A 17,040-nucleotide genomic window follows, 5' to 3' on the forward strand; every position below is an offset into this window, starting at 1 on the left:
TGATTAGTGTGGCCCTCGCGAGCAGAGAGACTCTGGGATTTCTCCGATCCAAAGGACACACGCGCAGTGAAAAATTTACATAGTTACCACAACTGCGCCAGATGTAGGTGCGTGTGTGTTTTTTATACACAGATAGAAACACACACACACACACACACACACACACACCTAATTTTATAACTGGACACATGCCCAGGCACCCGTGTGTCCTACTTTTAATAAAAAGGTACACAACACATTGGATGTGTGTATGTAATCACACGCAGACGCGGACACACGCACAGGCACACGAACAGTCACATGCACACAGTCACTTATTTTTTTCCACATATGAAGAATAATTGGCACGATGAATACATTTTCAGCAGTGCAGTTTGATGATCATCACATCAAATAAAAAGCAACATCAATGGAGATTAAACCCACTCACACGCCCAGCTGTGGGCCCTGTCCAACAGCGTGAGCAGCTCCAGATGACTCCTCAAATGAGAGAATCTAGCAGTGACCCCTCGTTCACCTTTCAGATGGACAGAGAGCACACACACACACACACACACACACACACACACACACACACACACACACACACACACACACACACACACACACACACACACACAATATAAATGTAAGATGACTATGTCTATAGGAATTTATTTTAATAGTGTTGGTATATGTATTCCTGCTTATGTTTTGTCCGTATATTTTGTAGCATTGCATGTTGGGTTGGTTCACATTGCCTTAGGGCTTAATTATAATCGTATACATTTATAACCAAAACATTACATGAAATGTATATGACGGTTATATTATGATGCACCATATGCACATCAGTGACATCACTGAACATCAATAATGAACTGAATTAATTCCTGAGAGATACTCTATTCAACTCTTAATGAAGTCAACTGTGGCTGTACAAGAAAGATCCAGTGCTTGACGTTACAGCTGTTCACCTGATCTGTAGGCTGCTGCGGAAGCTGAGGCATTCTGGGTAACAGCACACCTGGACGACCCAAGTACCCCCCTAGCAGACTCCAAAGAGAGAGCAGCATTCCGTTGGTTTGATGGCGACGCTTCTGGTACTCCAGCGGCTTGTTTAGCATGACAAGTTTTAGGGAGTACATGAAAAGCATTGTGAAGATACGGTTGGACTTTTGATTTCCGAACCATTGAATTGTCCTCACACAAAACATGACGTACTGTATCATAGCCTACCACTAGCTCATTGTACTGGAAGGTAGTGCTGCACCAATGCTACATTACCATCCAACCAGAAACCGGGGAGAGAACCCAACGTGTACGTTCATGGCCTCGGGGTGGGGGACAGAGTACAAGATAAAATCTATCTGTAGTGCATCAGAGGGTCAGAGTTCATGTCTGTCCGACGGTGCAGTCTGTGTGTGGAGATAGGCCTGCTTACCGCTGTGGCAAGGGAGAAGGCATGATCTAGGCGTTACACAGATCTCTGCAGAAGATAAAGAAGAAATACTGAATAGGGACCCAAATATTTAGTTTCAAAGTTATAACTGCTTGGAAACTATGCTGCCTGGATACCGAGGTATCCTCTGCATTTTCAAAGTCATGAAAAGATTCAGAAACTAGAAAGGAGGGGGGGCTCACAGTTGAATGAAATTGTACTTTTTTCCCTTTTTATCTGAACTGGGAGTGGCTCAATCTCACACATTGTGACTTTAAAGAATGAAACATCCTTCTGGGAACAAGTGGAGAGAGAAGGGATCAATGAAAGGGTTGTCTGTTTTTCTTCTCATTTTGAATTCCTCCAGGTTGAAATCGGAAAACTGGTGACAACTTCATAGATATACACTTTGGATTCAGGATGAAAGCTACCTGGTAGCAAGGTAACCCGTCATGAACAACATTAGGGAACAATGAAAACAAACTCACCAACATAGATGTGGAAATGTGTTTACTGGTCCTTAGTTTACACGTTAGCGAGATGCCGTCAAGTGTTGAATGATTTCATTGATTGTTGCAGGTGCCGTTATTCAATGCAACGGTGATGCTCCTATTTGTGTAAATACTACAACAATATATAGTCAACTTCATGAACTCAAGGCTCAGATAATCATGAGGGTTATTCTTCTTAAGATAGGCAACAACAATATAATTCTGTACTACAAAATGTTCACATAGCTTTTAAGTTGGCAGACATCCTGGTTATTTGAATGGACACTTTGCCGTTTTGGAAAAACCAGTGAGCTAACCAGCAGTATCCTGAAGAGTTCGTCTGCCTGTCTGTATCTGCGTGTGTGTGTGTGTGTGTGTGTGAGGAGGACTGTTCTGTGATGCATGCGGGGTGTTCAACCTAACATATATATATAAGATGCATGCAGTACAACATGAGCAGTGAATGAGAATGACCATTTCATTCTCTACCCTGTATTCATAATAGCATCCAGCACATGGTAGGGAACAGGGTATAGGAGATAACACTAGCAAGCTTTTAACAGAACATTCCTTTCCTCCACTGAAAATACCCTCCAATCTAAAGTCAACTTTCCCACAGAGAGAGCACCATTTGGTTCATTCAACATAAGTGACGTCAGACATTGGCAGACATGGATACACAAAGAAAGACTTGTGCCACAAAAAGGCATCTTCTCTGAGAAATCATAGAATGTGAATGTTTTTTAAAAAAAAAAGAAAGGTAAATAGGACACTTCATCAGTTCAAACTGTAATACACTTTTAGAGAACTTAACAAAACCAAAACCAACAGCTGAAAATCACATTTTGGGAGACAAGGCTTAATATAATTCATATTCTCCTCATGCATTTTTCTCTACCAATATGGCACATTTCCCCCAATACTGGTCTTTAATCGTGACTACCTTTCAATCGTGTGTAGAACCCCATTGGATTCATGATACAAACAAGCTTGATAGCAAAAAACATTTGGCAATTGTTTGACCACAGCAAGAGGAGAGTACGTCAATATAATTATCTCAAGGAATAGAGCATTAAGACTTAAATAAGCAAAATTCTGTACAATTATTTTGAAACCAACAATAAATATTTCTAATATATATGTAGGTCATCCTCAAATACAAGGTCAACTTCTATACGGTGTGGAAAATCGAGGGAAATGGTTCGTGGGTATCAGATAAAACTTAAAGAATCCTCTTATTTATCCTTAAAGGTTATACGTTAATGCTAAATTGGGAGTGATAAAAGCGGTGAATTTGGAGTTTGACAAAGCTCAAGACAAAACCAGGTTTACGCTAGGCAAGCTAACGATAGCAAGGAGTAGCTAGGGAGCTAAGAGAAGCTAAGCTGTGGGTGGGAAGTATTGACTGCTGACTAGGTCTGCTTTAGCATGCTAGCCTGCTGTGGAAATAGTCAGGTGGAAACAAGAAATTGTGCATAGAGGGTGAAGAGGTTTAATGAATGGGTGAGGGGTAATTAAGGGGTAGCATAATAAAATCGAGACACATATTGGTCTTTAAAAACGGCAAAACTTGGCCTCAATATTTGTTAAAACTCTTTAATATTTGGCAATAAGTGGCAGAAGTAATATCTTAAAGGCAGCCGGGGGGCTAAGAAAGGCCAAATAAACCGCTTCGTACTTTGGGAGCCAACGTTTTACGAGTGCTTTATTAGGCGGCAGTGTGTCATCTAGGTGGGTAGAGCTTGAGGGCAAAAGGAAATCATATCGATTCATCTTCTTGGTGAAGCGACTGGTGGGGATGGGGCGTCCAACACCAACCTAAAAGATCAATTGTTCACTTACAGACGAGAAGAGTGTCGTAGTGGAAGTAGTAGTAGTAGTAGTAGTAGTAGTAGTCGCCAGATACTGCTCTGCTCAGGGCTGCATGGGGTCGGCTATAGCTGCCTAATGGGGGGGAGGTGCAGGGTCCCCAGTGCGCTGTGGTAGAGATCAGTCAGCGCCCGCAACATCCGCAGACGACACAGCATCTGGTTGAAGAGGTGAGGCAGGGGCTCCTGACGGGAGGAGGAATCACAGAAACGGATATTAAACACTCCGGGTGAGCCGCAAGTTGGGTTAACAATTATGAAATGGTGAAGACAGTCAAGTTGCTGTTCGCTTATTTTCTTCCACGACAGATCTCTTCCGAAGGACAGCTCTCCCTCCGCAGCGGAACAAAACACTCAAAGACACCAAAGGTTTTAAAATGTCCCTTAATCAATCCTTACTCTGTAGTGTACAATTATTATTACATACGAATGAATTGAAGGAACAGACAAAAATGATGCATCAAGGAGTGAACCTTGAATGCATTTGCATTATATGGAATAGATAAGGGTTCAAAACAGTTCGGTAACATGAACAGTTAACAATGACGTTATATCTTTCGGAGTGGCTGTATGCAGGGACAGGACTCACCCCAAGTACGTGGACTCTGTTGTAGTACGAGCTGAAGTCTTTACTGAGGGCCACCAGGAACTTGCACACCTAATGGACATCATCATGGTTCAACAATAGTTCAAATCAATAACCCTCATCAATATCCTCAACTTGCTTGCGCAATCTCTTATCTTTAAACAAATAAACTCCTATCATTTTAATCTGACAAGGTCAAAATGAAAAGTGAATGGAGCTTTACATTTTTTCTTCCCCACAACAAATTATATGGATTAACATTGGGTATAATGTGATGTAATGTCCATCTTCCACTGACCTGTTCAGTCTTAATGTTAACTCTGGCCCCTCCCCCCTCACAGTCCAAAGACTGTCCCGATTGGTCCAGGAGCTCAGAGAACGGGATGAGGTAATTGAAGAGGAGAATCCACTCACCCTGTCAATCAAACACAAAGAAAATGGGCAGAGGACAACAGATAAACAAAACAAATAATGGTGACTATTCCGGAGAATACAACACAACCAGAGATTTTTTTCAGCAAAGAAGCCAAGCGTTGGAGTACCTCTTCTTTAAGAGCAGAGAAATCAAGCTGTGAAGCTTCTGGTATCTCTGGATACAGTCCTGCAGAAAAAAAAAGAAAAGATTTCAGAAACCCATCAATTACCTCATGTCCACACCGCCCCCTAGAGGCCACTGAGCAAAGCACAGGAAAGCAGGAGAATAATGTTTACTATCATTTGGCCGACGCTCTCATCCAAAGGGATTTAGTGAGCATTCAGAGACAGCTCAGTAAGGAGCACGTAGAGGTTAGGCATTTTGCACAAGGAAGCCTACAAGTAGGGTGTAAATATTGATTGGAATAGGGATTGAACCCAGTAGCTTGTGTCTGCATGTGAAACACTTCTCACCTTTCTCCACCCCCCTCTCGTAGCTGTCAAACAGCGTGTGAAGTCTGGCACAGTTATACATCACAAAGACCCCGCCCCTCGGCCCCTTGGTGGACACGCCCCCTTCCCTCTGCAGATCCAATGTGACCTGTGGAGAAGAGCCGTCAATCATAGCAGAGCTCCCATGCTGTTGGTGGAACACAGAGGAAAGACAGGGATACAGACACACACACAAACACACACACACACACACACACACACACACTTTACTCACAGGACTGGTGTGCACAGTTGACAGCAGCTCGAATCGGATGGTGGCAGAGGTCATGACCCTGATGATGTCATCCCATGTCCGACCTGTGGTGAGGAATGACATTTCACATGTCACATGAATTAGCGCCATGTGTAGCTAAATCTTCAGCCAGGAAGCCACTGCTAACATAATGGTTGCTCACCCATGTACACAAATATATATGTATAAATATACAAATGTACATAACACCATAATCCAGGGGTGCCCAACCAGTCCATCGCAGTCTACCAGTCGATCGAGGGCTGAGTTGGAGTCGTTCAGTGAGTGAGTTGACGAGCGAGGAGAGCGAGCGGTTTCACATGTCAGTTTAGTGAATGAACGAGTCCGGTTGTGTCTGTGCAAACGTGTACTGTTAAGTCAGTGGAACTACGAATACAGTACCCAGCCTGTCAATAATCGGTGGCCGCTTCATTCCGACCTATAAGCAGATCCACTGCCGGTCAAAGTGAAGGGTGTTTCCCCCCCCCCGAGAGAACATCGGCCCTGGAAGTAACATCACTCCTGTGCTCCTCGACTACGGTCTGGGAGCCGACAGCAGGAAAGATTTCACCAAAGGCTGAATTAAAAGTAGGCCACATGTCCTTCTAATTGTTGGTCATCAACGAGGTTGTAAAGTAGTAACTTCGGGCACATTTGTCAAAATAAATGTTTTTTTTTTACGATCTATATTCATTCATTGCGCCGCGGCCGAACTGACGGAGATATTCTCTGATGAGTCTTAAAGACAGTGTTTTGCCTATATTTGTACAATACAGGCTATATCAGGCATACCGGGGGGAAAAAATCTCACACGCCCCTATCTGCGCATGCGGGGTATGGTTGCTAGGTTGTAACTAAGGACTCGAAAGGGAGCGAGAGATGGCAAGTTATGATGGTCAAGTGCCGAGCATCTTGTCAGAATTTGACAGGCGCTTTACTGACTTTGCATTAATTGAACCTGTTGTCAGTCAGTATCTCTGTTTTCCATTTGGTGAAAATATAGATGTGGATTGTATAACGTCCAAAGTGGCATCACTCTTCAACCTGGATAGCTGTGCTATTGAGAATGAGATCCTCACACTGCAAAATGACATTGAGCTGCAATCCAGAGCAACATCTGATATGAAGGTCCAATTCTGGAATCTACTGCAGAAAGACAAGTACCCCAACCTCAGACAAACTGCACAGAATTTGACTGCACTTTTTGGATGAACATATTTGTGAGAGTCTACCTTTTCACAAATGTCAAAATACAGATCCACCATGACTGATGACCACCTTGCAGCCTGCTTGGGGCTGGCACTCAGCTCCTACTGTCCGGACTATGAGAGACTAGCTTCCTCCTCTCAGTGCCAGGCGTCCCACTAGGGACACCACTTTTTAAACTTAAATTAGGCATTGTATTATTTGGGTTGTTTTTCTGCCTGTTGTGTTGTTACAGGCCAGTCCTAGGCCTACTTGTACTTATTCTTTGCACCTCGCACATTTACTTCAATAAATGTATTATTGTTAAAACGTTATCTTTGTGTCAGTAAACAGTGTTCTATATAGGTGCACAATTAATTGTGGCTACGCTATGGCTTTCTATATGGCTTGCTTGGTAGATCTCGATACACTATCAACTTTAAAACCCCTGCCATAATCCTATAACCAATTAAATTATAAAATTGATGAATTTAAGTGATCACTAGTTAATCTATAGCCTGTACCATGTGAAAGGTGTCAGGAATGTCTAACTACAAGCATCTAAAGCACAAATCAATGCAAGTCGCTCTCGCTCAAATGCTTAATGATTTAATAGTTAATAGTCTCCTTCTTAAAAGTAAGATAATATCATTCACCCAGCAGACCATCTTGGTTTTAAACGGTAGCAGGGTGGGGAAAACAGAATGTGTAATCCACATAGAGTTTCCCCACATGTACAAGGTTGGGTTTCCCTGTTGGATGATGGTAGGACTAACACACACACACACACACACACACACACACACACACACACACACACACACACACACACACACACACACACACACACACACACACACACACACACACACACACACACACACACACACACACACACACACACACACCTTCCACCTGGTCTCCATACTTCATCTCTGAGGCGTCCTTCATCTGCCCTCTCCTCAGCCTGCAGGAAACAGGAAGCCAGTGGCGTCGCATCAACAAACAAAACTTCCTGTCGCAGCCGTTCCAATAAACAACCTTCTCTTTCTCTGAAACGACCCACGTTCATCACTCTTGGCTCTATTTCCGCCCCCACCCGGTCTTCCTGTGTATAGCAGACTTTAGTAGAGTATAGTAAAGTTGAATAGAGTTTCATATGCTAGAGTACAGTAGACTAAAGTAAAGTTTAGCACCGTTTTGAATGGTACAGTACAGTGAATAAATAGAGAAGTCTTACTGGAGGTACTGTTCAGCGGTAAGGTTTGTGCCAGGTGTCTTCACAGGCCCACACACCACATGTCTCTGAGGAAACACAACAACAACAACATCAGAAAAGTTGCGAAAGCTGGAAACAGTTTAATTCTGGGTGTGCGCTTTACCTTTTGCGTTACTTGTGTGCGTGCGCGTTACCTGTGTGTGTGTGGCGCCTGAAGCTCTCCACAACATGGCTATCTGCTGCTGACGGAACTCGTCCCGACAGGACATCACATGCAGCACTGTTGCCATGGTTTCCTTTTTAGACAAAAAAAAGCCGAAACATGAAGCGTTCCTGCACTGAGCAATTGTTGCAGTTAGCTGTAAACTTATGCCAAAATCTTGATCCAAGATTAAGAATCCTTTTCCAAGAAACCAGGCCAAAAACATAATGTGTGAGTGTGCGCGTTACCTTGCAGTCTGCTGCAGCATGCTCCAGCTGTGCCAAGTGGGACACACTGTCTCGTTGTACTGTAAACACACACAACGGTGGAAACTTATTTATTATCCTCGTCACGTCCTCTGCTCTCGCCAAGAGCATTTTTCTAATTTAGAAAACGTGGGAGAACACACTCAACGATGGTTCAAGATACATTGAACTGTGTTGGTCATTGTGATTGTTGAAGGAAAAATGTTAGCCAACAGAGCACACAACCAACACAACAACCAAAATCCTGATTTTCAAAACCTGAATTCTTGCCAATCTGTAACAATCAAAATTGTGCCTTTAATGATAAAAAAACATGGTGTGCAAGGTGAGGAGAAAAAACACAAGGTCCTCTCTTTTTATAGTCCTCTTTTCTTTTTTTTTTCAACAAAAAAATCGGTAGAACCATCAACAAATCTGGGTTTTGCCGACCAGAATCGGAGGGGGGAAATCGGGCACAAAATCTGGCTAATTATTCTTTAGTGTCTACCATGCATGACCGTACAGTCAATGGTGTGGTGGATTTCAATCATTAATAAACAATACTTGAATGAATGAGTAAATTAATAATTGAATCAATGAGTGCATAATTTAGTCAATCAACAATTGAATCAATGAGTGAATGGTTGAATTAATAATTTGAATGACATGACTGCATAATTGAGTGAATTAATAATTGAATGAATGACTGCATAATCGAGTGACCTCAAGAATGAGCAGCAAACGAACGAACAAGCAGATGAACGACGGCCTCTCTGCTCACCTGTGCAGGTGCCGAGGCTGGGGTCGTAGCCCGCCAGCCCCTCCTCCTGGAACACCCTCTTCAGGTTGACCCGCAGCGCTCCGTCCTTCTCTCTTCCCCCCTGCTGCTCCTCCTCCTCCTCCTCCTCCTCCTCCCCCCGGCTCCCCCCACCGCCTCTCCTCTGGCCCGGCTCGTCCTCCTCCCGGTAGGGGGAGCCCGCCAGCGCCTCCTGCACCTTCTCCTCCCGCTGCGCCCCGCTCCAGCTGGCCGGCACCGTCGGCCAGTCCACGCCCAGCGTGTGGAGGAAGGCCATGACGTCACTCCCCTCGGGGAGCACGGGGCAGTAGGACACGGTGAGCCTAGAGCCCGGGAGGAACCAGAGACCGGAGGCTTGTGACCTCGGATGACCCCTTGTCAACTAGTCACCTAGTCACCGTGCTGCCTTGTGCCCGAGCTACCCCGTCCCCTTGCTGCCTCGTCCCCTTGATACCTTGTCCCCTTGTCTAATTGCTGTCCCCTTTCTGCTTTGTCACCTTGCTGCCTGGTAAACTTGCCATCTTGTCGCCTCGATACTTTGCCACCCTTCTGCCTGGTCCCCTTGATGCCTAGCTACCCTGTCACCTTGCTGCCTTGGCACCTTAATAACCGGCTGCCCTTGTCCCTTGCTGCATTTTCGCCTTGATAGCGTGTCCCCTTGCTGCCTTATCCCCTCATCATGAGCGCCAGTTCTTCCCCATGTGGACCAGTCTAGCGTTCAGCTCACCCTTGTCTTCTCAGCAGCGCCCCCGTGTGGTCGGCCACCAGCACGGTCCTCAGCTGGCCCAGCGTCAGCGTGGCGGGGGAGGGGCCGCTGGGCCGTGGGTGCAGCGCGGGGCAGTTGATGACCACGCGGCCCTGCCTCTGCACCGAGGGCTTCATGTACTCGCTGGCCCCGCCCGCCAGGACGGCCCCGAAGGACGCCGCGCGGTCCACCCTCAGCCGCAGCCCCTCCCCCATGACCTCGGCCCCCGCCAGGGGCAGGACCCCGCCCCCGCGCAGGGAGAGCACCCGGGACATGACCGTGGGGGGTACCTGGGGGAGGAGCGACCAAGAGGGAGCAGACATATTAGGTGCGTGTTTCAATGAGGTCCCCCTCATCCTCTCTGAGTAGGTGGGTGCTACAGGTGGAGGTGGGGGTGGGGTCGGACGAAGGGGGAATGTGTCAGTGTGAGTTACTGGTGCACTGAAACCTACATGCCATGACCTTGTATTACCAACGCCAACCGTTGTTCAAAACAAGAAAGCGGTGGGGGCGCCCGGTGGCTCACTGGGTACAGCTCGTACCATATGGGCTCAGCCCTGAACACAGCGACCCGGGTTCCAGTCCTGCCCGGGGTCATTTGCTGCATGTCCTCCCCTCTATCTCCCGTACCTTCCTCTCTAGCTCACTCTATAATAAAGCATAAAAACGCAAAAATAAATATTCCAAAATAAAATAAATAAAAAGAAAGCGGTGACCATAAGTAAGTGGTGACTAAAGAATACATGAATGATGGATGTGTTTTGGTTCTTACATTGTACAGACTGAAAGTATTCAAACACATTCATCAGTTGTTGGGCTTTACAAGTTCAGCTGGCATAGCCATCCATCAGCTATGATGGTGTGGGGGAAATACTCTCTTCATTACACTGCAGGTCATGAGCATTGCATAAGGCTGCAAAGTTTGAGCCACTTTTAACAGTGGATTTGATTGCGGGTCAAAAATAATTACAGGTCATCAGGCCACTTTTCTCATTGGCCAAAATTATCCTTTAGAAATGGGCTTTAAAGTAAACGGTAGTGCATACAAATGTGTTTTAAGAGGTGGGGGCAGACCCAGGCTAAACGCCAGGCACATATAGCTAAAACATTGTGGTTGGATTTAATAGGTCAAACCTACAGATAGGCCTACACAGAACCAGGCAATCAATAATTCTTCATAACCTCACATCATCTAGGCTATCCGGCAAATGTACATTTCGAGATAGAACAGACGAAATACTAATCAACCACCACTTTACTCTACTTGTCTGCCTTGCAGGGGTGCGTGTTATTCTGACCCATATTGGAGCCGTCATCCAGGGGTCTATAATTGATGCCGCGGGCGGCCGCTGTTCGGCCGGGCGTGATGTTGCAATGTCAACGCTCCTAAAGTCAACCATGGAGACTCAATAACCGTAACGTTACTTCATTTTATGCATCATTGGGAACCTGTTAGAGACTTAACTTGAAATCGTCATTTACTTGTCCTGGCCAAGATTGTAAGACGTCAAATGAGAGGGGGGGGAGGGAGATAGTCACGTGTCTAGATGTCAACAGAGGTGTCGTCCAGTGCTGTCAAGACGTTATAAATCGTTGCATTCCAACCTTTACGAACATTTGCCCCCCTTAGCACTGTAAACATGCATAGAATATAACTTAGATTGAATGCTGAATTCCAGCGGACCAGTCATGACACCAACCTGTCCGTCAGCGTACAGCGTGTTGAGCATCGTGGTCGGCGAGAGGAAATCTCGGTTCCGCAGGTTCTTGGCGCTGCTCTCCTTGAACCACAGCTTGTCCGCCGGTTCACCCCCAGATTTGTCCACATCGCCCGGACCCCGACCGCTGTGGGCACCGGGAGTATTGGGACGCTTCCCCCTCAGAGCAAAGCTCAGCGCCTGCACGGTTGGGGTGATCCGGAGAGGCGACGACTCCTCGATTTTCTCCATCACGTCCACATTAAACGCTGAACAAGTCAGCTCGTCGGGATTATGTGCAATCGCGGGCTGCTCGTTATACTATGTATCAGTCGTTATAGATGTAGATGGCTGTTATGGTTCCCAATAAGCGAGTCCACGCGTTCCTGCCCCCTGCAATTGATCACCAATCGACCCCCTTACCAGCTGCAAAAGACTGCATTGGATGCTGTATTTCCAAGCGGAACTACCTACATGTAGATATTGTTTCCCGGGGATCTATTTCCTCGTTGGCGAGATGCTGTGAGCTGAACAGCCATAGATATATATCTATGTGAACAGCGCCCTCTGCCGCCGGGATACAACGACACACAAACGCTTAATTAAAGAGACACAACTTTTTGATTTGCAACACATTTTTATTCACAATACAATCAAATAATGTAAAAAGTGATGCAATATTTTAAAAGAAAATACAGAAAATACAAAAGAGACAGCTAAGAAATTAAAGGAACATTCAAAAAACGAGAAAAAAATATATAGACATAAAGCCTGGCCTTTATGCATTTTTGTTGGTGATATTTAAATTAGCATTGTTGTTGAAGTGGATGTTCAAACCTTGTTACAGGCCGCGCTGCATTTCAGCACAGCATATTTCTGTTGTGGTTAGTGACGTCATTCTTAGCTGACACGAGATTCCCGGTTGCCGCTCGTGCGTTTCGCAATCCGGGAGAAAACGTGTCATTGAAGAGCAACCTCTGCAAGTAGAAACTCCAATAACTTCCAATAACATTAACTCTATTAAAGCAGTCGTCAGTTCTTTGTTTTGTGTTTAAAATGTTGTTGGACATATGTCGTTAGACTTTTGCTTAAAAGCAGCTCAGTCAGTTTTACAAATATGAATAAGAATATCTGAATAATACATTAACAGTTCAATGCAATTTACATTTAGCTTTACATTAAATGAACAAAACAACAAAGCTATTGGAGGCTCTTTGCTGTAGCCCTATAAATTAGATGGAATACTATCTCATTTAGGATTAGATCAGGCTTCCCAGGTCACCGTTAAACGACCCAACAATAACACACATAAAATGACAAAAATAAAGTGTGTGTGTCGGACGGTATGTACTTTATTCATACCTGAGAGGAAATTAAGGCATTACAGTATCTCACGTCAGACACAATAGTAAAAAAAAATGTGTTACTATTATATAACACAATAGCCATAATAGTTTAAAACAGTAATAAAGTGATAATATGCATTTTTTTATAACATTAAATGAAATTGAATAACATATTTACCAAATGTACATTTAAATACAGTGAGCTGACCTAAAATGTAGGAATGTATAAATGGTCGGTCGTCTTTGAGGGGTTCTGTTCTGTGAGGAGGAGACAGCGGTCGTTCCGGCAATGGTCGTCCTGGCAACGGCGCCCTCTGTGAAGTGGGAGGGAAACGGACGCCATAACCAGCTGCTGTGCACAACCACAGCTGTATTATGGGTTCCGTTACCGCACCACTCACTAAACGCCAGCCTCCAGCCTCCAACCTCCAACCTCCAACCTCCAACCTCCAACCTCCAACCTCCAACCTCCAGCCTCCAACCTCCCCCACCCAGCCCGACAACACCACCTACCCAACAGCCTCCACCTTCGTCCTCAAGATAGGCCAAATCCAGAGAACCGTTTCCCAAACTCTGTGCTGAAGGAAGGCAGAAAAGGGAAGATGATTGACATTGAGTAGAAAACGTTCGTTAAAAATAAAAACCTGATCTGGCAAAATGTACGACCAGATATCGTCAGAAATAGAAGATCAGGAGAATAGGACCTGTTATCAATGCTTTCTTGCTGACTGAATACAACAATTCTGAAGGACCTGTCCTAGAATTTGAATCAAAGGAGTAGAAGGCCTCTGCTGTGTTAAATCGCGTACTTCAAGGAAGGTAACCAATCACAACGGAGTTGGGTTGGCAGGAGGGGGGCGAGGGGGCGGAGAAGGACGAAACCGAGCGTTGACAGAGAATGCTGAAAGCGCCCAGATGAGAGGAAGAGTTTCCCGAAAATCTACATCGTTTTTTGTCTAGGTTAAACATGACTATCAATCATCATAACAACGTTTATAGGTCATAAAAGTCGAAAATCATAATAGGTTCCCTTTCACCTCAATCAGTGGTAGTGTGGCCTTAGGTAGTTCATTATACAGTATATAAAGACAAGCCACTTCCGCACCTCTGACACCCATATTGTATTCTGGGTGACCTCATAGGACCTAGCGCACACACACACACACCAGGTATTTCCTTCCTTGTCGAACAAACACAATGTCTTCAATAAGAGAGAGAATCCACTGAATGAATGATCTCCCCGGTTGATTGCAAAACTCCATTCATTATTCCCGGCCCTCATAGTAGTAGTTCAACCACCACATCTCTCCACAAGGCAAAAAAGGAAAGACTCAAGTGTGTTTGATTTCTACCAACCTGGAACCCGATGTGCAACCACCTTAGCATGGGTACAAAGTCTGAATCAAACCGGCCCGAAACCAGGATCAACAGGTAGTAAAAACAACCCATTACGTACATCTTGTACCATAGGTCGATCTGACTGAGTCATGGGGGTGTCTTCTCATAAAACAATAGTGTCAGGCACCTTTTCTTCTCTAATATCATCCAGGTATCACCCTAACCCTTTGCCCTCATATAACATAAATATCCCTCTTTATTAAGGGGCCGATCACATGGTCGTAGTGACCCTGTTGTATTGTAGTGACATCCAGCCATAAGCGATATGGTCCGACGCGTCAGAATGCCTGCCTTCCATCGGTATGTTTATCACAGATCCTGGCACATCGAATCGAAGACGCTTCGTGTCCAAGAATAGGCGTGTGTGCATTCATTGATCCTGAAAAACCGGTTTTTGATTGATCTATCCCTGCGAGGGCATCACACGCCACACGAGTCAGATGAAGGGGAAACAAATGGGGGAAAGACATGTTTGAATACTTTAAAACAATAAGTATGATAGAGAGAGGGAGGGGTGGAGCGAGAGAGAGAGAGAGAGAGAGAGAAGAGAAGTAGAGGTTGGATTGTAGAGGAGGCCAACTGCTTTTGAGGAACCAAAACAGTCACCAAGACCTGGATTCAGAAGCTCGTTCACACCAGATCAGAAACCATGTTGTAAACTCTTATATATATATGAATGCACGTTTACAATATCATGGAACCAGGCAAGGAGATGATGGTAAGAGGTAAAGAGACAAAGACAAAGACAAAAAGAGTTGAAGGGCCGATAAAGAAAGAGATTTTTTATTAAATTCAGGCTGTCAATTTGTTGAAATGGAAACTAGAATGTGTCTCTCAAACAACACACACACACACACACACACACACACACACACACACACACACACACACACACACACACACACACATGTCACATATTTCAAACTAAACTATTGCAGAGTGAATCGCTGGGAAAGAGGAAGTGTAGGGTGGAGAGAGAGAGAGAGAGAGAGAGAGAGAGAGAGAGAGAGAGAGAGAGAGAGAGAGAGAGAGAGAGAGAGAGAGAGAGAGAGAGAGAAGAAAACAGAAACCAAGAGTTAAACCAGGAAAGAAATCACCAACACACACAGCAGACGACAATCTCAAGCAGCAGTACAAAGAACATAAACATAACCATTCATGAATAGTTAAGACACTGAAACAGTATGGTTCTTACCAGGGTTTCGCTGTGTGGTCCCTCTTCTGCTGGTCCCGGTGTCTGTCTCCCTGAGATAAGAGTTCCTCTTAAATACACCATGATTTGATTTCACTTTCACTTCTCCTGATCCGTCGCTCAACTCCTCCTCCCACCCTCCCTCCCACCCTCCCTCCTCCCTCTCCCTCCCTCCCTCCCTCCCTCCCTCCCTCCTCCTCCTCCCACCCTCCCTCCTCCCTCTCCCTCCCTCCCTCCCTCCCTCCCTCCTCCTCCTCCTCCCACCCTCCCTCCTCCCCCCTCCTCCTCCTCCCCCCCTCCCTCCCTCCCTCCCTCCCTCATTCTGTCTCTGTACAAGGAAATGTAATGAATATAAACACAAGATAGAGGTACTGTAAGTAGCGCAAGTAATAAAAAGTATGATACAATGACAAAATCTTGGGTCTCTATTTGTGTATCGCACTTCCACTCTTATATGTAATAAATCAATATATGGCGTAATTTCTTTCTCATTTCCTTTTTTCGTGAGGGAGTGAGGGATTAGGAGAACGTTATATTAGTTCAAATAGGTTTTCACTGCACAATACACGTTAACATATTTAGTAGGATACAATTATAAAGTTAAAGGGTTAAAGGATTAAATTATGAATGAATTTAAATATATTTGCAAATAAATATTTGGGCAAAAGTTAAATAAACACCTGTATACGGTGTAACTCCTCGCACACACAAACACACAAACACGCACGCACACACATTATTTTCATTCTTCATTTACTGCCATAGATAAGAAAACTGTAAAAGATAAGATAAAATATGATAAATCAAATAAATCAAATAACCACCTTACATTGACCCTCCACCCGTCACACACACACGCGCATACACTCACACAACCACAAACATCTAGAACACGTACACAAAAATACACACATGTGCATGCACACACACACACACACACACACGTACACACAAACGCACACACATGCATGCACTCACACACACACACACACACACACACAAACTCAACCACAAACACGGACACACGTTCAAACAAGCACACGCTTGTGCACGCACATACACACACAAACACACACATAACCACACAGACATACAGACAAAAACACACACAAACACCCACAAAGATAATTGGACCCATCTGTGTTTCCAAGCGGGCGTGACCGGCGGTTACCACTTCCCGGGCCCCTGGAAAGTCCGGTGGATTTCCACCATGGCCGTGGCCCCCCCAGGGGACCCAGAGAGCAGGTGAGAGGAGGGGCTGGGGGCCCCACATCCCATCAGGCCCCTCCCTCCCTCCCTCCCTCCCTCAGGTAACAGCCGATACCACTCTCCCCACATCATCATTCAAGGTCGTGAAATACTCATCACCCCTCAGAGTCGTTAACCACTACTAAACTCCACCTCACCCAGGTCGCTCGTATGGAAAACTATACATATTATAACAGTATCTACTCCTCTACCATCAGGTCGCTGTCACTAAGGCCACCAGAA

The 17,040-nt window shown here is 45.1% G+C and overlaps 1 protein-coding gene across 1 annotated transcript; it reads right to left on the reverse strand.

Annotated features, from left to right (window-relative positions):
• Positions 1–1,913: 1,913 nt before the first annotated feature.
• On the reverse strand, positions 1,914–12,120 carry dalrd3 (DALR anticodon binding domain containing 3). The gene is made up of 13 exons (XM_060052300.1): positions 11,617–12,120; positions 9,899–10,206; positions 9,157–9,494; positions 8,379–8,437; positions 8,123–8,224; positions 7,950–8,014; positions 7,618–7,676; positions 5,507–5,589; positions 5,254–5,380; positions 4,908–4,966; positions 4,664–4,780; positions 4,369–4,437; positions 1,914–3,965 (listed from the first exon to the last, which is right to left on the reverse strand). Exons 1-13 carry the CDS (start codon positions 11,863–11,865, stop codon positions 3,846–3,848), a joined length of 1,755 nt encoding a protein of 584 aa, XP_059908283.1. The 5' UTR covers positions 11,866–12,120; the 3' UTR covers positions 1,914–3,845.
• Between the last annotated feature and the right edge of the window lie 4,920 nt (positions 12,121–17,040).

This window comes from Gadus macrocephalus, chromosome 1 (assembly GCF_031168955.1).
Source record: "Gadus macrocephalus chromosome 1, ASM3116895v1".
Taxonomy (NCBI): Eukaryota; Metazoa; Chordata; class Actinopteri; order Gadiformes; family Gadidae; genus Gadus; species Gadus macrocephalus.